The sequence below is a fragment of the Lactuca sativa genome, chromosome 2 (genome assembly GCF_002870075.4).
Source record: "Lactuca sativa cultivar Salinas chromosome 2, Lsat_Salinas_v11, whole genome shotgun sequence".
In the NCBI taxonomy this organism is placed as follows: Eukaryota; Viridiplantae; Streptophyta; class Magnoliopsida; order Asterales; family Asteraceae; genus Lactuca; species Lactuca sativa.
This window is the reverse complement of record NC_056624.2, coordinates 188,347,222-188,368,545: the sequence shown is the minus strand read 5'-3', so window position 1 is coordinate 188,368,545 and position 21,324 is coordinate 188,347,222. Positions and strand designations below refer to the sequence as shown.

The 21,324-nt window shown below is 34.3% G+C and overlaps 3 protein-coding genes across 3 annotated transcripts; 1 reads left to right on the top strand and 2 right to left on the bottom strand.

Annotated features, from left to right (window-relative positions):
• The first annotated feature begins 459 nt into the window (after positions 1-459).
• Positions 460-4,842, top strand: LOC111888826 (uncharacterized protein At2g33490). The gene is made up of 10 exons (XM_023884949.3): positions 460-956; positions 1,336-1,408; positions 1,536-1,610; positions 1,700-1,761; positions 1,846-1,943; positions 2,006-2,213; positions 2,299-2,532; positions 2,716-2,769; positions 2,852-3,652; positions 4,640-4,842. The coding sequence occupies exons 1-9, from the start codon at positions 840-842 to the stop codon at positions 3,641-3,643; spliced, it is 1,713 nt and encodes a 570-aa protein (XP_023740717.1). The 5' UTR covers positions 460-839; the 3' UTR covers positions 3,644-3,652; positions 4,640-4,842.
• A 2,824-nt stretch (positions 4,843-7,666) lies between these two features.
• On the bottom strand, positions 7,667-8,773 carry LOC111889587 (uncharacterized). Its single transcript, XM_023885733.3, has 3 exons — positions 8,262-8,773; positions 8,093-8,160; positions 7,667-8,004 (listed from the first exon to the last, which is right to left on the bottom strand). Exons 1-3 carry the CDS (start codon positions 8,512-8,514, stop codon positions 7,843-7,845), a joined length of 483 nt encoding a protein of 160 aa, XP_023741501.1. The 5' UTR covers positions 8,515-8,773; the 3' UTR covers positions 7,667-7,842.
• Positions 8,774-17,794: 9,021 nt separating this feature from the next.
• LOC111888849 (glycerophosphodiester phosphodiesterase GDPD1, chloroplastic) lies at positions 17,795-20,688 on the bottom strand. Its single transcript, XM_023884974.3, has 7 exons — positions 20,364-20,688; positions 20,089-20,270; positions 19,146-19,205; positions 18,760-19,038; positions 18,591-18,686; positions 18,283-18,479; positions 17,795-18,187 (listed from the first exon to the last, which is right to left on the bottom strand). The coding sequence occupies exons 1-7, from the start codon at positions 20,461-20,463 to the stop codon at positions 17,986-17,988; spliced, it is 1,116 nt and encodes a 371-aa protein (XP_023740742.1). The 5' UTR covers positions 20,464-20,688; the 3' UTR covers positions 17,795-17,985.
• Between the last annotated feature and the right edge of the window lie 636 nt (positions 20,689-21,324).

The following is a 21,324-nucleotide window of genomic DNA, read 5'->3' as shown; positions in this document are numbered from 1 at the left end:
CCTAAATCGTCAAGTCTTAAACAACAAAATATAAAGTTTCACAATAAATTTCATATTTTGTTCCATATACAACTTCAATTCAAATACGTATTTGAATTTATTGATAATAAAAATCAGAAACGAGTACCCACATATATATATATATATATATATATATATATATATATATATATATATATATATATATATATATATATATATATATATATATATATATATATATATATATATATATATATATATATATATATATATCTTAAAATATTTTATTATTTTATATTAGATAGTTTTATTAATTTAAATAATCTATATAAAGAAAAGTGTTGCTATACGTACCCTAAGTCATATAAATCTTCAAATCATTTGGTACACAAACAGTATTAGATGTGGTATTACATTCACATGGGTACATTAAGCACTGGGGTTTGGGGGTAAGTATATAAATTTCCGTGTAAAGAAAGCATTGTATAGTTTATGAAACCTACAAAATGGTCAAGGTTCAACGCCGGAAGTACCGAGTCCAGTGCACCTTTCATTTTAGTTGAATTTGCGGAAGTTTCAATCACCTTCCCTGATTCGTAACGTCAGAATTTATAGACTGCGACAGCGATTAGGATCGATTTTTCTACCATTTCTCCTTCCTTTCGATGGTTTTTCTGTTTTTACACTTTTACCAAGCAAACGCGCACGCAGACTTGCCGATCAATTTGCCAGAATCAATTATAAATACCATCTCACATAAATGATAAATCTCAACTTTTTTTAACATTTTCCTGCACCTTGGTCGCTGTGTGTATAGAATAATCACCAGTGTTTTTGAGTCTGCAAGTGTTTATAAAATGAAGTCGTCACTGGAGAAGTTTGGGCGCAAATTAACGATGCACAAGAACGATGGGAAGGAGAAGAAGGATCATCAGCCTTCCGCCCATTTGGATGAGCTTGTTCAGGTTTCCAAGGTAGGGATTTTGTTTTTGTTTTTGTTTCCTTTTGCGTGCTGCCTCTGATATCGAATTTCCTGTGCAAATCAATTGAGGATCGATTAGGGTTTCTCATACTTCTCTTCATGGTTGTGGACTGTAGTTGCACACTTGCAATGCACTAGATTATAAATTAATCTCTCTTTTCACGACTAAAATACTCTTTGCAGAAAGATGTAAGATTAAGAAGAATCTTATATATAATAATGACACAAGGCGATCAAATTCACAGCCCATGATAGCATGTTTCTTCCATCCACGCCATTTATGGGTGGTGGAGTCTGATTGTGGGTAGTGTAAGGTGTCAATGTTGCTGAAAATGTAAGGTCGATTGCTTGACCGGTATATTCTTTTGCAGGATATGCAAGACATTAGAAACTCCTATGATGGCTTAATGTCAGCTGCTGCTGCAATGACAAATAGTATATTTGGTAGGTGTTTTCTTTTTGTATCCAAATGCCATGTTTTGTTGCATCTAAGTTATACAACTACAGGCAGCTAGCTGTTTTTATTTTTATGCATATAAAGTAACCTCATATATATGTCACTGGATGTCAGAATTTTCAGAATCTCTACATGAAATGGGGACCTGTTTGCTGGAGAAAAGTGCAAGTGATGTTGATGGTGAAAGTGGTAATTCAAATTGTTTCCTTGTTTGTTACTACTACATTTCCGCATCTGTTTTGATATTCAATACCTAATTATAAACTTTCTGTTTGCAGGAAGAGTGTTATCAACTTTAGGAAATATACAATCAGAACTCCAAAAAATCGCGGATAGTTATGTAAGTGTTGTCAATATTGCGGGTATTCCACTTTCACATGGTAATAATTAATATCAGTGACTCATTCCTCTTCATATATATCAGCGTTCTTACGTGGTTGTGACAATTACAAATCCATCAGAGTCTCTTCTATCTGAGCTACAAAAAGTAGAGGAGATGAAGCTTCAATGTGATGAGAAAAGGTAGATATTTATATATGTTGCCATTGATATGAAAGTTTGTTAATTATCGAGTCTGCATACAGAGGTGTGTACGAATACATGATGTCACAACACAAAGAAAAGGGAAAGTTGAGAAGTGGAAAGGCTGAAAGTTCAGTTGCACAAAAATTACAAGAAGCACAAGATGAATATAACGAAGTGGCTAGACTATGTGCCTTTCGGGTAAAATCACTCAAGGAGGGACAATGCCGTAGTATTTTGACACAGGCTACTCGCCATCATGCTGCACAGGTGTCATTTCTGTTAATACATCACGTGTCACTAACTTTGAATATTGTTTAGTAGTGAAAATGTTTTTTTTTTTTTTTTGGAGCAGTTGAGTTTTTTTCGTAAGGGAGTGAAGGCTCTTGAAGCAGTTGACCCGTTGATAAGAATTGTTGCAGAGAAGCATCGAATCGATTGCCAACTCACTGAATTTGATGATGTGAATGGTGGGGAAGATGGAGGTATGAACAGCTTTGAGAGGATTGATGATGGGGAATTGAGTTTTGACTATGGGCAAAAGAAGCAAGGACTTGATAATTTTGGCACATCATCGAACCCAATGGAGGTAATCAATCTGCTTTTGGTTATAACTCTAAAAACTGTTGTTATGGAAAGGTAAAATAATGAAGTAAAATTGTTGTATTGTTGGAGGTTTTAGTGATTCTATTATTAATTAATTAGTTTCCTTTTGTAGATTAGTTTCCATGTGTTGTAAGTATGATATAATATATTGATTTGCATTTTGCAGGTAGAGCAGCCTGACATACCACATCTTCAAGTTCCAACTTCAGAAGATCGACATGTATGCATGCAACAGCTAGCCAACATTCCTTTTCAGTGTAATTCCATTTAACATTAAATTAGTTTTTATTATTTTGCCACAGATGAATCATTATAAACAACAGCAAGGGGCACGAGCGAGCAGTTATTCTGCTCCATTGTTCCCGGATTCATCTGAGAAGCCTAAGGAAACACTTACACAACCCCGGCAGAATTTTCACTCTTACGTGCTACCTCCTCCAAAAACACCTCCTGCATCATCTGTCCCCCACACCAATAATCCATTCAGCAAGTTGCAACCAACAGATGAGAAACACGAAAGGGATTCTAATGATTCGAAACCCACGATAAAAGATTCCAGCATCCAGTTACCTGCTCCTCCTCCTCCTTCATGGAGTGGGTTTGATAGTAAAGCAGGGAAAAGACAGGCCTACTCTGGTCCATTGCTGCCAACGAAGGGGGGTTTTTCCGGAAAGATAAATAGCAGTGAAGCTCATGTTTCTCGTAGTGTTTCACCTCCGCCTCCGGGTCTATCATTATCTTCTTCCCCTAGAATAAGTGAGCTTCATGAGCTTCCTAGGCCTCCTCCTTCTTCTTCTTCTTCTTCAAAACATGGTATGATGGGATATTCGGGCCCGTTGTTTTTAAAAAATCAAGACAGATCTCATTCTCCTCCCAAAATGAGTAAAACCTCGATTGCAATTGCGTCTCCCCTTCCACCTCCTCCGCTAGTTGTTCCTAGAAGTTTTTCGGTTCACTCTAGCAACCCGAGTGCTATGGAGTCCCCACAGCCACAAAGAACAGGAGGCAGGAGTAGGCATGAACAACAACAAGTCTTCTCTCCCCCACTCACACCCATTTTGCTTTCAAATCTCAAGTCTAGAGGCCACACCTAAAAGCCTAAGGTAATAACCTATTTTACTATTCCATACTTGCTAAACACTCTTTTTGTGAATGGGAAATATACTATTCTCATTGTCTTCGAGTCACCAATATGTATATGCCATTTATTAGATCAAGAGCTAACCAGATATGAATTGGTCCCCTATGCCAGATACAACAGGTTGCCAACTTTCATTTTTACAATGGTGGCCCTATTTTTAAATTTTGTTATTTGTGTTTAGCGTATTTATTTAGGTAAATTACTTTTGGATTGAAATAGAAAATTATTAATATAAAAGTTACTAATTTCATCTTTTTATAAAACAAAGTTTTATCTTTTCACAATTGATGACAAACATCCATTCCTAATGGTGTTTAATTTTGAAAAAACCATAAGTAGAAATGCCAAATTATAGTATTTGTAAATTTACCTAAATAAGTACATTAAACGCGAAAAATCGTGAGTAGAATATTATGTAGAAACGTAACAAAAGTTGTAAAAAAAGTGAAATTGTAAAAGAAAAAACAAACTAGTCTTGGGACAAATTTGTTAAAAAATTTGAACTAAGTTGGTAACAAAATTTAAAACGTGGGCCAAAATTGTAAAACTGAAAGTCGGTAACTTGTGCTGTTGTACATGGTATATTAGGTCATGGGGACTATCTGATAGTTGATTACCTCTTTGATGAAATAAATAAACGACTTAAGAGTTAAGAGTCAAGATGTATGCATGTTTGTCACTTCACTTGAGTTGAAGACAATCAAGGATTCAGGATAGTACCTTTCCTAAAAATAGTGTTAGCCCTGTCCTGTATTAAAAGATGGTTGAAGACTTGAAGTTAAACAATAGTTATTTATGGTGGAATCCCATTCTTCCTGCAGCGAGCGACCCTTTATATGTTTTTATTATAATTCTCGTCTTCAAAACAATACCCCTCTGATAATTGCTTTCACAAGATAATTAATTTTGTTTCAGTTTCGTATCAATTAAATGGTTTGGTTTGTTGCAGGTGGAAGCTGATTCGTGTTGCGCTTGAACATAAGTATGTTTTTTTTTTTTTAGTTGAATGGCGATTTTATAGAGTTTCTTCGTTTATCTTGGTTTTTTGGGGGGACAGGGACAGGTGTGTAAATATATGTGGCATTTCTTGTGTTTTTAACATCATCATAGACGTTTCTGGATTTCATTCCTAAATCAAATTTAGTTTTTGCATGTCTACTTTCTAATAATGATTAAATTTTATACCTTATGAGCGTGCTTATTAAACGTAATATTTTCTGTGGGTGGCTAATGTTAAGAAACCTCCTACTTATCCTACAGATACGAGAGTTAGGGTTTATAAACTTACATTAATCATTAAAACCCTCAAATCTTCTCAATATGATGCGTTCCTTTATGGGGGGTGTGTTGGTATTCCCTCTGTGACATTGCTCACAAGCTCAGGAGGAGATGCTGAGTTCATATACAGTTAGGGCCCAAAACAGATGATATCACAATCACTCTATTAAGGGGGTTTTCTAGCATGCTGAACAATTTGAAAATTATATAACAAAATTTTATTTTATTTTTATTTCAGATATTATGTAGATTGTTATGCATAATTGTTTTTTTGACGTGGCATGGGTTGTTTTCCCGTTCACTTGTAGCAAAAAAATGAAGTTCAATTGTCTATTGCATAAAAAAAATTAGGGAACAAATGAGTAAAGTGACAACATGTTGCTAGTAAGCGAGACGAACACCTAAAGCAGGTAAGGAAAAACTTATAATAGCAACTAACTAAAGTAATACTAATTACAGAGTCAAATTGCATAAAAAGCTTTGGTTAAAAAGACATCATATTTGGCTAATTAGACATTCTAATCATTACTTTTTATCTGAAAACATATTAATAATTATATGATGATTTCTAATTACTTTTAAATAAGACTAGTCGGTATGGGCAACGGCCACCGACGTTTTAAGAAGAAAACGGGCGTTATAGGATGTTGTGGCGGTAACGGGAAGCAACGTGCAGATTTATAACAAAAAAAGGGGAAGGGACAGTGTTTGTGCCGTTGAAATGTTCAAAAACGCTTTCATGGGCGTTGCCCACACCTCAACCTAATGATTCTATAATATATTACTTTTGATTTTTAAATGATTATATCTTTACATTTAATTTATAAATGTTAAGTAATACATGTTTTTTTTTCTATAAGTAATTACTTTTAATTTATAAATATTAAGTAATACATATATTATTTTTATATTATATAATAATCAAATATAAATATAAATAAAAATATAAACACAAAAACATGACACATTTCTATATAAAAAACTGATTGTAAAAAATAAATTCATCGATGTGGTCTCGGCATCGACCTCGGCTAGCTCGGCGAACACCAGACCGAGCCCTCGGCTAGCTCGGCATCAACCTCGGCTAGAGCTTACCGAGTAGAGAGAATGTATGGGTTTAAAAAACTAGCCGTTACCCCTCTTTACTTTACCGTTTTTTTTCCTCCAAATAACCCTCATTTTTACCCTATATAAACACAACTATTTCACCTATTTTAAACATCTTCATCATCTTTATTTTCTCACTCAAATACATCATATTTTGTCAAAAAAATGGCTTTCGCTTTCAAACCAAAACCTCAAAAAAAACACCCAAAACTCAAACATCTCACATTCTTCTTCAAATTTTGTTCAAAATCAACGTGATCGGCCTATTTATTCTCCACCAAATTTACACATTGATGGAGTTTACTACCAATTTCAAAGTCAAGCACTATACCAAAACCAAACGAGCTATCTGTACACAAACGAGAAATAACGATAAAAACCAAAAAGGAGCTTGCAAAAAAATATAACATCTAGCTTTCACTTTTTTAATTTTCATTTTTTCGTTTTTTTTTTACATTCTAGGTTTGTAATTTGAATTTCTAAACTTTTTTAGTGTGTTGCATTTTTATTTTATGTATGAAATTTAAGTTTTTAAAAAAATAATATGTTTGAAATATTTATTTGCTATATTAATTAAAAAAAAGTAGCATGATAAATGTAACAACCCGCGCCATATAAATAACAAGTTTTAGCTAAAGTGTAGCAAATATGACGTTATGCCTACGTGGACTGTAACAAGTATGACACCATACTCACTAATCTCATGAAATGTTTTTTAATAGAACCCATTACACTATCCTATTGATGATCTTTTGAGGTTGGCTCACCAAAAAAATTTAAAATAAAAAAGAAAAAGAAAAATGAAAGATATTTGGTAATCTAGATTGAACGATCCACTCATCAAAAAGCTCATGTCTTTTTATTTATTTATGTTGACAAGTGTCCCTTTTAGATATATAGATTTAAATTAATTTTTATATTTAAATCTAATTTAGTTAATAATTATATTTTATGTTTGGTAAAACATTAAATAAAATATATTGAAATATGTAATTTATTTTTCTCTACAAAAAAAGACCAATATTAATATGATTATATATATATATATATATATATATATATATAATATAATATAAAATTGGATTAGATTGTATTGGTAATGAGTGTGAATAATTGGATCGAGTTGAATTGTATAGGTGGAAGAAAGATAAATTATTTTTTATAAAAAAAATTAGGTTGAATTGGATTGTTAATAAAGATAGCTTTATAAATTTAACTTTTTTAAAAACAATAACCTACTTTCGATTTCTTCAAGGCAGCTAATTGTCAAAAATGACAATTTATTTTGGATTTTTCAAAAAAATAAATAAGTGTCTATTTCTATGGATTGCATAAAATTGGAGAAATTAGAAGTAAATAGTATTTTATAGTAAAAAGACAACAATGCAAATTATATATAAATTCTTTTCACCTCGGTCTTTGAAAATTGTCTTTCTTTAATTCTTTTGTTTTTATAACTGAATAGTATTTTCTATATAAATGAACTATTTTTATTTTAATTAATTATGCTCTGTATGTTACTTTTCTAAGATAATGATAGTGACTTTATATGGTTTTTGGTGCGTGAATCAAAGTCAGAGACTGCATAATAGGCTTTGAATTGGTCGAGATTGAACCCACTTCAATTCTTATTCGATATAACCTTTTTTTAAGGCTAAGTAATTATAATAATGATAAATAATAAAATAATGAATTACAAAAAAAAGAATGAAGGAATTTAGTCAAAGACAGAATGCATCACGAATCACCATGGATGGATGATGGATGTTAAGATGAGGCTCCGGCCGCCTTTCTGGTTGCTTTTGGATGACCGGGATGCCACGCGCGGCCGTGCCAGAAAGTGACTCTGTGCACCTGAAACACCTTTCTATATCTTCCTCCTCTTGTATCTGCTTCTTCCTTCCCTGCTAAATCCCCCCGTACACAAACCTATATATCCCATTGATTTCAATTCAAATCAGTTGATCTAATTAAATTAACCTAACAATTGCTTGCCTTCGTATGTTGACAATCATACCTCGCCATTGCATATCAACTTTTCACCTCCTCGGGTACCAATTACGATCTCCTTTCCTCTTACATCACCTACATCCATGATTAATTTGGTAATAATTACATAAATGTTGCATGATAACCATGTGCAATTATTATACTATACATATGCATATGCATATGTGCGTTAACACCTGAAGTAGCAACGTCGTCATCCTCGGGGAAGGATTGAACGTACTCCCTAAAGCTAGGAGATCCGACCCACAATGGATCGTCATTGCCGTTGCCATCGTGATATGCGATGTTGATTTTTTGCAATTCCGGTGGTTGGTGGAGGTTTGACGGTTCCTCGATTAGCAATTTGGGAGGATGAGTTTGGGGTTTACTATGATGGGGGATGCGAAAAACGACCAGACCCTCGTTGGATCTGGACACCCCGCAACCCATTGGTATGGAGGAGGATTCTGTTGATGAAGGAACAAAGTTCACATGGATCGACAGAAATTGGGAAGTGGGGAATCGGAGTGAGGGATTGGGACGACGACATTATGTGATTGTGATTGTGATTGTATGGCAGGGCAGGAAGGAACGAGGGATGTTACGGGTATTACGGACATCCTTATTTTAACACCGTCATCCACTATCCTTTATATATTCCAACAAATATCAGAATCTGTAGTAATAAGGTTATCTAATAATAGTTCAACTTTGGTTAAAGGATGACTAATCCTGAATTCGCTCAAAAGTTACAACTCTTTTGTGTTAGATCTCAAAATTAAGCTCAAACATATCGGTGTTGTTGGTACATTTTAGTTTTAAAAAAAAGAGTATACACATATCCTAATTATTCTATGGTGGTGCCAATAAAAAGTTTTAAAAAACATGAAAGAACAAGTTAACTCTCAATAAAAAGTAGTCAAATTTTAGCTGGAGGTGTATCTTGAAAATAGACTAAGATATAAACAAAAATACCGGGTATCAAATTGTGTTGTGGATTTTTCATATAACATGGTAAATTGGTAATGACTATTGACATTCAATAACTTGGGGTCTTGCATATCCAAACTGGATCTGTGATTTACTCGCTCAGACCTACTACAATGGTCATTTAACAAACACCATTTTAGTGTTTTTCTTTCATTTTAACTAGCTATTAAAAACACCATTTTAATGTAGGAGAATTGAAATATCTTAACATTTCAAATATGGAGGCAAAATACACGACCATTAAAAAATATTATTTTAATGATCAGTTGGAAAGCAATCATCATTTTATTACTAAATGGCCATTAATTTAGGTGGTGTTTGTTTTTTTCAAAAACCTCTTCTTGACCTCTTATATCTGTGCCGTGCAGACAACGCGCAGACGTATGCTCTTGCAGACCGTTTGTTTTTTAGAAGACCATAGACCTAAAAACATTTGTGCGCCCTCTTCGTGGTGCATACATGGTCATGTGTCTTCTAACATCTTCTCACTCACTTAAAGAAAAATACATTATCCAACCCACAATTTCCTTTGTCCGTTCCTTAATAAATAAAACAATAGATTGGAGGGCTTAGGCTGGAGGGAGTGGTGCCACCGAAACCGCACTCCCTCCCTCGCCACGTAAGCGCCACGTCGGATTTTACCACTTAAGTGTGGTTTCTTGCCACACCAAGGGTGTGGTGCCACAGTTTTAGTTTTATTTATTTATTTTTTTTTTGTTAACTATTTTAATTTAATAAAACTTATTTTTTAATAAAAAAACATAATTTTAAAAACATAATAGTTCATTAATTAAAAATACAAACACCATACATTACTTAATTTAAAAAAAAAAACCTAAAAATATAGAAAAACAAAGTAGAAACAAAAAACCAACAACTTTAAAAAAAAAAAAAAAAAAAAAAAAAAAAAAAAAAAAAAAAAAACACTAGAAACCTTGAAAAAAAAACTAGAAATTAGCCACGATTCATGTAACGGTTTTTCACTTCCTCCTTCATCGCCAAAACCACTTCAAGCTCGGCCCCGGTCATATTCGACGTGTCCATTGCTAGTATTCGCATGTCGCTCTCCCTTTGTATCCGAAACTCTCTTTCAGAAGCAATTTTCAAAATCTTGTCCATTCTCTCTTTTATATCCTTCATGTCGGTTCCCATTTCTTTCAAATCATCTGAATCCGACGCTTTGCCTTTGCTTTTTGATTTGTCTCTTCCTAATGGTCGGGAAGGTGGTGAAACTGGAACATGTTCATCTTCCTTCAGATCAAACTGAACACGAGCATCTGATGTAGTGTGGTCGGACTCAGATGTTCTGCTGCGTTTTGACCAACTGTCGATATGTTGGTCAGATGTTTTGCTACTCAACCATTTCCTGTTATCTTTCAAAAAATTCCAAACTTCAAGAAACTTGAAAGCCTTCAGATTTTCTTTTTGATACACTTTCAAGGCTTTCTTCAAAATGACTTCATCACTTTCTCCACTTTTCCATTGACGTTTCATGTTGTTCCACAAGTCATTAAACAACATGACTTCCTTGTTCATCTTCCCCCATTTGGAGTACACTTGATGTTTTGAATGGTATTCTCCACGGTTCATTCCTTTATGGAACCTGTGTAAAACGCGAATCCAAAAGCGGTCATGCTTTTGGTCTTTTCCAACTGTCGCGTCTTCTGAAATATCGATCAAAGATTGTGCCAACACCAACGCTTCCAAAGGTTCCCAACATCTAGCCTCCGCCTTCTCTTTTCTTTTATTCGTTGCTCGAGTGGGTTGAGTTTCTGTAACGAATTCCGGTTCAGAATCAGAAACGACCGTTTCTGGTTGTGTTTGTGTTTGTTGCACAAACTCGGGTTGGGACAAAAAATCAAATGGATTAAAATCCGGGTCAGGTTGTGGAAAAGAAGGTGGTGTTTGTGGATGTGGTTGCCCTGGTCGTTGTGGAAAAGAAGGAAACATACCGCCATAGTGGTAACATGGAGATGAGAAAATCGGTTGATCAAATGAAGGTATTGGGGGGTTGGTGTTTCTGACTGGTGTTTTTTCTTTGCTAGGTCTTTTGGAAGAAGACATTTTTTCAAAAAAAATTAGATAAAATGATTGTATTGATATGTGTTTAAAGGTTGTGTAAATGTAAAAATGATAAGATATGTATATATAGATGGAGTAAAAGGTTAAAAAAAAAAAAAAAGGAACGAATCTTTGAACGGTCAAGAAAGAAAGAAACAGCCAAGGCAATCACAAAGCGCGGTCTTCAAAGGCCGCAGTGCGGTCTCCACCGCCCCAGACCGCACCCTGGGGGCGGTGTTTCTGTCCCACGTGGCAGCCAACCGCGGTCTCCTACTGCACCACACCGAGAAGTCTTATATTAGACGGGGACATTTTTTTTTGTGATGGAGCCATTTTTTTTCCTTTATGTCGCTACTTTTCAAGATTCACTTTTTATTTTATTTTATTATTTTTTCTTTGTCATGCATTATCAACATTTCTAAGTTTCCATACCTAATATTTTAATTATCATTTATTTCTCTATTATAAAGAATAATCAAGCTCTAATATATTATATGGTGGTCCATATGATCATGTATTCAAGTTAACTTTTAACCATTGTTATAAAAAAGTCATTTATTTATCTTTAAACATTAAGATAAAATAGTTATTTTATCGTTTAAAAAAATATAACTCCATTCATTTTATTATAAGACAAGAATTATTGTGTTGTATGAATTTTATTTTAGTATTGTAAGATTAGAATTTTTTAAATTTTGGTGTTGAGAAATTATTTTAAGGTTGTAAAATCAAATTATTTTAACAAACTGCAGATGTTAAAAAACAAATAGTCTTTCTTGCAGACTGCAGACGTTTTGGCTTCGAAAAAACAAACAACACCTTAGTGTTTTATGGTCAGAGTTAACGTGAATAATGCAATCGAAAGTTATTTAAAAAGTTTAGTGATACATGCAAAATGAATGGTGATTGGGTTGTTATTTTTTTTCTTATGAATTGTTAGAAAATGTATCATCGGTTCCTTTGGATTGAAGACAATGACGAATCTAGGATTCAAATTCACATGTGTCCAATTTATATAAGATAACAAAATAAAAAGATCTAAATTTTTTTTGTTATAGGATCAGGTTGAACATCCAAGTCAAATATATTATTAATTTTAATACTAAAAATTAAACGCGACTCAAAAAATATTTACTAGTATCTTACAATTAATATATTATATTAATTCATAACACAGTTATAAACAGTGTAGTTTCTGTTTTCAAGATATTGTGTAACGTCCCAAAATTCAAGACTAAAAATTTATTTTAATAAAACATTACTTTAAGCAAAGTCACCTCCAAAACATAATCAGAGTATTAATTCCCAAAACACATGTTCGTTATTAGAGTAAACATTCCCAGGCTGTCTAATCTATGGTGTGTGCCATGCGATCACCCCGAGCTCTTCCATCCGTTACCGGAAGTACCTGTAACCAAAACTGAAAATCGTAAGCACGAAGCTTAGTGAGTTCCCCACCCTACCACATACCATGCATAACCACATACTGCACATATTGGACCACGCCCGCTATCCTGGGCCTCGCTCGCTACAACGGCCCCGCCGTTCCAGGTCTCACCTGGCTTCGAGCCTTGCTCGGATACAGATCTGTTTCACTTAGGCCTCGCCTGCCACAGGGCCTCGCCCGCTAACATATAATAGCACATAAACATATCACATCACATAAGCTAAACACATACTAACGGATCTTGTCCTAAGGCCTCGCCTGTCTTTGGGCCTCGCCCTTGTCCTACGACTGATGAGTCATGGAACCCCGTCCATACTCCTGCTGATAGTGAGGTAAGGGCCCAGCCCACCCTCACTCCTTCCTTAACTTGGGCCTCGCCCCTGATCTGCTGCTAATGAGATGTGGAACACCATCCACACTCTGCAATTGGTGAGTTACGGGACCTCGCCCACACTCACCTCCCTACCAGGCACATATAAGTATCACACGGACAACAAGTATAAACTATCACATAAACCATTCCTTGGGCACCCGCCCGCTATCATTGGACCTCATCCTGAATATCATACTAGCATACTGTGCCTAGGGCAAACCCCCGGGTCTTCTACTCGTAACTACATGGGTCGGCATTGTGGCCGTAGACCCATTCACACAAAAGGGAAACTCACCTGCACTTACTGAACTTGTTGATAGCCCCTCAAACTGTTTCCCGACAACTTCCTGAACTCCTGCTCCACTAGCTCCCCGAGCTACCAATATCAATGCAACACTTAGACCAACTGACCCCCAAAAGTCAACTAAGTCAAATCTGGTCAACGTCAAAGTCCTGGTCAAGGTCAACCTTCCAGTTCAACCCTACTCGCTGAGTCAACCTATTGACTCGCTGAGTTCATATGCTCAGAGTCCTTCCATTCGTGACTCGACTCGCCGAGTCAGACCATGACTCGCCGAGTCTACCGATTTCCGAGTCCTGACCTGTCCGAATCACCGAGTCTCCACTCGACTCACTGGTTCGAGCCTCAACTCGAGGGGTTTGGGGTTTCGCGACCTGACTCGCCGAGTCCAAGAGAATCTTCAACCTACTCGACGAGTTGTTCATCCCACTCGTCGAGTTCCTCCTAATCTTCATGCTACTCGCCAAGTCCACTCAAAGGACTCGCCGAGTCCATTCATATCTTCATACATGCAGAGGACTTTTGAGTCATGCATGGACTCCAAAATGTAGATCTACCCTTCCCAAGCCTATTCCTCACGTAAAGTTGCAAACTTTACGTGTAGAGAAGGAGATCTAGGCTAAATACACCATAAACTAGGGTTTGAGGCAAGGAGGCTCCATAATCAACTCAAGGGCAGTTACTTTATGCTTCACAAGGCCAACATGTGCTTAGATCCAAAGTAGCAACTTCAGATCTGGCTTCTAACTCAAATGGATAACTAATCATGGCTAAAAAGCCCCAAAACTCACAACTAGAATAGATCTAAATGAAGGAAACGACTTAGTACCTTCAATAACTCAGAAAGGTTCCACAAACTCCAGATCTCAGGCCAATCCTTGAAGCTTCAATGATTCCCCTCTTTTTTCTTCTTTCAATTCACCCAAAAATGGATTGGAAGCTTGAATGAGCAACAATGGAGACTTAGGGTTCGTATTCTGTATAAGGGAGGCTCTAAGGAACCCTAATGGAGAGAATAAGGAGTTTAAATAGTGCCCAAAGTCCCGGATATAGGGTTTCTCTCATCAGACCGGACTCGCCGAGTCCATACTTCGACTCGTCGAGTCGGCCACTTATTCCTCGACCCGGATCCCGCTCAGACTCGCCGAGTTCCTCCTTGGACTCGACGAGTCGAGCCCCTTGACTTAGGGTTTCCTTTCCTTTCTCGACCTTCCTGACTTTGGGTGTTAAATATTGGCCATAATATTTCTGAAACTCCCATGTTCACCACCATGTTTGTTTATAGGAGTTGGCTAAATGGACACCCCATTTTACCATTTAGACAACCTATAAACACATAAAAAACCTACTATTGGTGCTAAGCCCTTTCTCATTAAGTGCTTAATACTCCACTTCAGAAGCTACAATTACAGATCTTGGTCCTTTTCCATGTCTTAATCCATAAAGTCACTGACTTTGTGACTTAACTTGGCCCACTCAAGCCTAAACCCCCAAAATGACATTCTTCTTCTATAAAGAGGGCTAGATCTCATGCATGAACCCATTAAGATGTTTAAGATGGAGACTTTACTGCTTATGGGACCCTTTTAGCTCTGAGGGTGGCAACCTTAAGTTCACAAACGAGATTTCATCATAAAGGTCCATCCTTTAGACTAAAAGAGTCCATAAACTCACCCTAAATAGATCTAAAAGATTAATCATCAAGCTCATGACTTTATACCTTAAAAGGGTCTAAAGTGAAGTAACAATCCCAGATCTGAACCTTCTCCCTTGCACCAACACCTTTCCTTGACCTTTGCTTCTTTGAAGAGTGGACCCTAAACACCAAAATGCTCTCACAAAGCCTTCCAAGCTCCAAGAGGATTAGGGTTTTCGTGGGGACTGTATGAACATGATAGGGAGGCTGATAACCAGGGTGTTATGTTCTTTATATAGTGGCTCAACCCTAAAAGTTAGGGTTTTGAGACTCTGAGTGTACATTGGGCGTACGCCCCTCTGCACCCGCGATCACTTTGCTCTATTATGTTGGGCGTACCCCAGCCTTACGTTGGGCGTACTCTTGCGCTGGCCACCTTGCATGCATGGTCCTTTCTTGCCATCTTTCTCCATTAAGGGACCATTAATGTCAATAACTTCAAAATGCTATAACTCCTTCGTTCTAAGTTCGTTTTCGACGAGCTTAATATCCATGAAAAGGTGGCGAGAAGCCCTACGCTTCTAGCGACATGCCCCGGCCCAAAATCTCTCGAATAAAAACTCAGAACCCATAAAAAACCAAAACGCCCCTAGCCTTGGCCTTTAAAATCCATAAATGAATACTTTCAGAACAGGGTGTTACAGTTGAGGTGACACAATCTCATATGTTTTCTTTGTTTTCGCGTTTTCACAAATTCTTTGTATTTTTGCATATATATATATATATATATATATATATATATATATATATATATATATATATATATATATATATATATATATATATATATATATATATATATATATATATATATATATATATATATATGCGAAAATACAAATAATTTGTGAAAACGCGAAAACAAGGAAAACATATGAGATTGTGTCACCTCAACTTTATATTTTGGACAAAAATATATTCAAACTTTGATGATAATCAATGATACATAATAAATTGTTTCATATTAGCAAAACTTGTTTGTTAACATTTTTATTATGAAAACTTCAATTTAAAAGTGGTTAAGAAGGTGAAAAAAAAGAGATAAACTGTTGCTATAACCAACTTTAAGTCTATATTACCATAACACCCTCCAATATAAACTTATTATCTTTAATGTATTGCTAATAAATTTAATTTTTAAAGTACATGTGTTTGGTTTTTATAAGACAAAATATGTTTTTGCATTTTTTCAAAATATTTATGTTTTTGCATGAATCTACTTGTGTGTGTGTGTGTGTGTGTATATATATATATATATATATATATATATATATATATATACACACACACATACACACCTATTTGTATGCATATAAATACATAAATATATATAAAATATATACAAATACGTTTACTATGAAATAGTTCTTTGTAACTTTGTATATATTTTTTGGGATATTTACTAAAGTCTCAATTTTTCAACAATTTGACAAGAATGTCATAAACTTTTTTTTGACAATAAAATCTTAACTACCGACAGTTTTTGACAGGCTTACCATTTTTTGCCGGTTAGCTAGTAATTAAGATTTTACTGTCAATAAAATAATGTTTCGGACTTTCTTGTCAAATCATTGAAAATATTGAGACTTTAGTGTATAGTCGTGGTTTACCTAGAAACAAATAATTTTTTCAGTCTCGTGATACCCAATCTGTTGCCTAAGAGCTTTTAATTATGATTTTCGTTGCAGCACCGCTATTTTTGTTACCATCATCATCTTTACTCTACTATAATCACGATTAGGGGAAACATAAGCAAAAGAGAGAGCGAGAGTGGATGAGAAGACTTGTAAAGTTTTCTTCTTGGTTCATCCCTAAATTTTGAACTGAAAAGTGGGGACATGTTGTACTAACACAAACAACACACACCCAGTTTTTTAGTTCAATCATTTTTAAGATTGCAAAAAGCCAACACAATGTTGGTTCTTTATTTCTTTATTGATTATCTCCATTTTTTTTCAATGTTGGGTTGTTGAGATTAAAAAAAAAATATTATTTAAGAAGAAGCAAACATTAAGGACTTCAACATAATCTAGCTGACTAAAGAATAGCATGTTCCAATAACTCTTATGCTTAAAGACTATCATATCATTTAATTTCTAACAAAAAAAGGAATATATACACTAAAGTTTCAATATTCTCAACGATTTGACAAAAATGTCATAAACTTTATTTTTTGACAGTAAAATCTTAATTCACGATTTGACAAGAAAGTTATAAACGTTATTTTTTTACAGTAAAATTTTAATTACCGGCTAACCGGCAAAAAATGGTAAGTGTGTCGCTGGTAGTTAGGACTTTACTGTAAAAAAAATAAAGTATAATTTTTTTGTCAAATCGTTGAAAATATTTAGACTTTAAAAAATAATATAATATATATATATATATATATATATATATATATATATATATATATATATATATATATATATATATATATATATATACACACACACACGTATAATAATGTTTCTAGAAAAAAGTTAAATAAAAAGGGTTTTATGTGAAAATAGTTTTTTTGTATAAATATGATTTTATAATGCAAAATTTTGATAAAAAAAGATATAAAAATCTAAAAATTTAACAAAAGTTTGAAATATGGGTCAAAAATATAAATTTTGGACTATTATTGTAACTAAAAAAAGATGCAAAATTTCTGTCTAATTAAGAACTTTATTTTATATTTTGGTCATAATAACTATTTTATTTTATATTTTGGCTACAATAGTTTTCTATATTGGAAGATTTTGATCCTTTTGGTTCCAAACTTTAACCATAAACTTTTGTATTGGTTTGGTCTAGTTCTATATGACATTCACTTTATATTCTTCCACAAAAAATCGAAATGTCCTTTCAACCAAATAATTAAAAGAAGAATCTTTTCGATTCATATATTAGTGAAAACCATGTTTCTGACAATGAACGATGACCCCCAATTCATGACCTCCATTCTCAACCCTATGTACACGATAACCAGACTATATTTTTTTTATAGGGAGGAGGGGTCTATATATATTAAATCGTCCAAAACATTAGAAACTATTTCCAATTCCATCTTAATGTTGTATCACCTTTGAAATCAAGTTTAACAGAAACGACAACTCGATTAAACCCTTCTCTGTTTCTTCACTTTTAACTCCACCATGTCCATTTCTTGTCTTCGTTTCCTCAACTGCCCTCGCTATTTCTTCAACCAGATCCACAATCACTCCATCCACGCCCATTAGCTGTTGAACGTGTACTGTTTCTTGGATATTACTGTTTTGCCCATACAAAAAATACACACCATTAGTTTGATTATCCTCTTCTAAAATTATTATTATTCTAAAATACGGAACTTAAGTCACACTTACTTCAATTTGCCATATGTGAGAAGGCCGAGATTTGACTCTTTGATCTCTCGTGCTGCCGACGGATTTCCGAAAATACCCTTAACTTCTGAAACTATTCCATCCAATCCACCCCCAACTGCCAACTTCCTTGCTTCTTCTAATGAATTCCTTCGCACATCATCATAAACCTCGGTTCCTCCATTTGTCAAAAAGTAAACCTGTTTTTTCAACAAAAGAAAACTACATAAATATATATTTTTTTTCAAGGTGGAATGGGCCCACCCGCGTAAAAAGAATAAAATCTTGAAGATGTAGTATTATATACTCACGGGGTATTTTTGTTGAAGTTTCTTCATAAGCAAAGCAGCATCCGGTTGGAAGCTTGAAAATATTATGGGCCTATCGTTAGCATGCTCGGAAACAACCTGAAAATAACATGATTTTTAATTAACAGCCCTTTCTACTGATAATCACTGGTTAAAGAATGATTATATATACCTTTAATACGACTTGAAGAGCATGGATGAGATGGTCTTCTTCATAGACACGATGATCATCAAACTTCAACTCTATGTTAAATCCAAGTCTAGTGTTTACTTTTTCAAATGCTTCTTGTAGAGTACAAGAATGATCATCAGATTCAACCTGCCACCCTACAACGGTGCCATTTACTTTCCTAGCCAACGCTTTTCCTTCCATGCTGACTTCCCGTTGGGGGCCGTATGCAAAGAATTCCTTCATTGTTAAATCGGTCACTCTCTTTTCAACCACTGAACCCTATAAAAATTAATATTGGATCAATAATTACTAAATTTATAGTAAATCATCAAGGTTAGATCTACGTGTCACGATTTTGATACATATACCAGTAAATCACGACTTACATGTTCTTGAGAGAGGATGAAGTCGTCGTGGAAAATGATGGCTACGTCATCTTTTGTTACCTACAAAAGATTTAACAATGTTACATTACCACCTAGAAACTATAAGAAATCAATAATATAAAATTAATTACTTATTTTGGTTTGAATTTCAATATTTAACAAACAGTGAATTAGCTTCAAAATTTTGTATAAACTCAAACGTTTCTTCTTTTTTTTTTTTATGAGATAAACTTATTCCTTTTAGAGACATTCATCGAACAAAAAAACGTTGCAATTTCTTGTGCCATAGCAAATATATTTATTGTATACATAGACATGTCAAAAATCAATCGTTATGAATCTATTAGTGGGCGTTAAGATGCAGATGCAAAATTTGAAACTAGTTATGATGTTAAATAAGATCTAAGATATGAATAAAAGGATTTTAAATTAAATTTAAAAAAAAAAAAGAAAAATGTACAAATTTATTTTATCATTTGATATATTATAGTAATCAGTATCAAAAACACAATTTGTATATACAAACATAAAAATCTAATTAAAATTATAGATAAGATACATTAATTAAATAATCTATTTCAAACTCTTATGCAAACAACCCCATGATAACGTTGCAGAGAAACAAACAAAGCGCCAAAAGCTATTAGGATTAGACTTTTTTTTTTCCTTTCCAAAAAAGGGAATACGGAAAATCGAAACCGAAATCAAAAACATTTTTCAGATCAGAACAAAATAGAAATATTAACAGGCCCTTCGAGCTTTAGAATGATCTAAAATCATACGTTCCAAGCTGCATATACACGAACAGCGATCAGACGTAGCAGGAAAATAAAATATTCGAAATCATATTCATACGTACATATCATTTGCATCGACGCGATCAAAGACAAATATCATAAACGATGGTAAACAAGGGGTGGCCGGAGCGGCGTTAGAATAATACCTGAACGTCAAACTCAATGTAATCGATAGGGTGTTTGGCAGCGTTGTTGAAGGAAAGAATAGAGTTCTCCTTAAAGGCCTTCATTCTCCGATCGGTCGAGTGCAATATATTCATGCCGTGACCTCTGTGGCCAATCACCGTAAATTTAGGTGAATTATCGACACTTTTGCTCACATCGACAGCTATTCCACGAAAAAACAACAAATCCACATCAAACTTCACTTACAAGGTTACAACAAACGTCTGAAATTTTTTTTCCAAGAAGAAAATCATACCGATAGGGAGGCGCGTGGCATATAGAGAGAATGAGGCTGCAGTTTCCGGAACTTGATCGAGATTTGGTACGTCGGAGATATAAACGGCCTTGGTTGCCATTGTAAGAAGATGAAATCAAAGTGTTGAAGAGAGAAGGGAGAAGGAGGTTAGGATACAACGAGGAAGAAAGGGGTTTGGGAAGCGTATTTAATCAATGCTGAAAGAATCAGCAATGGATGAGATGAATTACTCGAGATCGGATCTTCTCTCGGAATATTCCTCTCCGCTTCCGAAACTTCCCTTTTTCCTTTTGAATTTGATGGATGTGTTTATGGTTTTGTGCTTAGCATATTCCAATTTCCAAACAAACCTGCCTATTTATATAACATTATGCCTCTATAATCGAACCGCATATTCCGTTTGTCCATTGACGGAATTCTAGCGTCCATATTGGAAAATGGAAATAATTTTTTAACCGTGGACGTTTGTCGTCCTCATCAAAAGGCGTTTGGATATAATTTATTCAACAAAAAAAAAAACTAATTATTTATTATTAATTCATAATATCAAAATATGATATTGTATTCTCTGGTTTGAAAAAACAAAAGAAAATGATAGATTTCTTTTTTTTTTTTTTTTTTTCTTTTATGCCTTTCAACGATTTTCAACCGATAAAGGTCGAATGCTCTATAAAAGCTTATAATAATAAAAGTTTCTTTTCAATTCTGACTTTTTTATAAATATCATATATTTCAATAAAATCAAAATTGCAAAATTGTTTGTTTTCATTATGTTTTCCATGCAACTTGATAACATAGAAAACGTTTTTTATTTTTTTCAACTAAATAGTTTTTTTTTGTACCTTGTCACCGAAAAGAAGTTTGTTAGGTTGCATGAAGCATTTTATGCATTGTTTTAATAAGTTTTAGGTCATCCTAGAATTATTCAAAAATCTCTTTTTAAGTTTAAAAAATATATATT

Bases quoted from the DNA above. Each gene is read 5' to 3' on its own strand.
- LOC111888826 (XM_023884949.3), top strand. From the start codon at position 840: ATGAAGTCGTCACTGGAGAAGTTTGGGCGCAAATTAACGATGCACAAG. The intron at 1,611-1,699 runs GTAATTCAAATT...TTCTGTTTGCAG, and splicing joins TGATGTTGATGGTGAAAGTG to GAAGAGTGTTATCAACTTTA. The intron at 1,762-1,845 runs GTAAGTGTTGTC...CATATATATCAG, and splicing joins AAAAAATCGCGGATAGTTAT to CGTTCTTACGTGGTTGTGAC.
- LOC111889587 (XM_023885733.3), bottom strand. From the start codon at position 8,514: ATGGGTTGCGGGGTGTCCAGATCCAACGAGGGTCTGGTCGTTTTTCGC. The intron at 8,161-8,261 runs GTGTTAACGCAC...TCATGGATGTAG, and splicing joins TGACGACGTTGCTACTTCAG to GTGATGTAAGAGGAAAGGAG. The intron at 8,005-8,092 runs GTATGATTGTCA...TGGGATATATAG, and splicing joins AGTTGATATGCAATGGCGAG to GTTTGTGTACGGGGGGATTT.
- LOC111888849 (XM_023884974.3), bottom strand. From the start codon at position 20,463: ATGGCAACCAAGGCCGTTTATATCTCCGACGTACCAAATCTCGATCAA. The intron at 20,271-20,363 runs GTATGATTTTCT...TTCGTGGAATAG, and splicing joins TGCCACGCGCCTCCCTATCG to CTGTCGATGTGAGCAAAAGT. The intron at 18,480-18,590 runs GTGAGTATATAA...TTGAAAAAACAG, and splicing joins AACTTCAACAAAAATACCCC to GTTTACTTTTTGACAAATGG.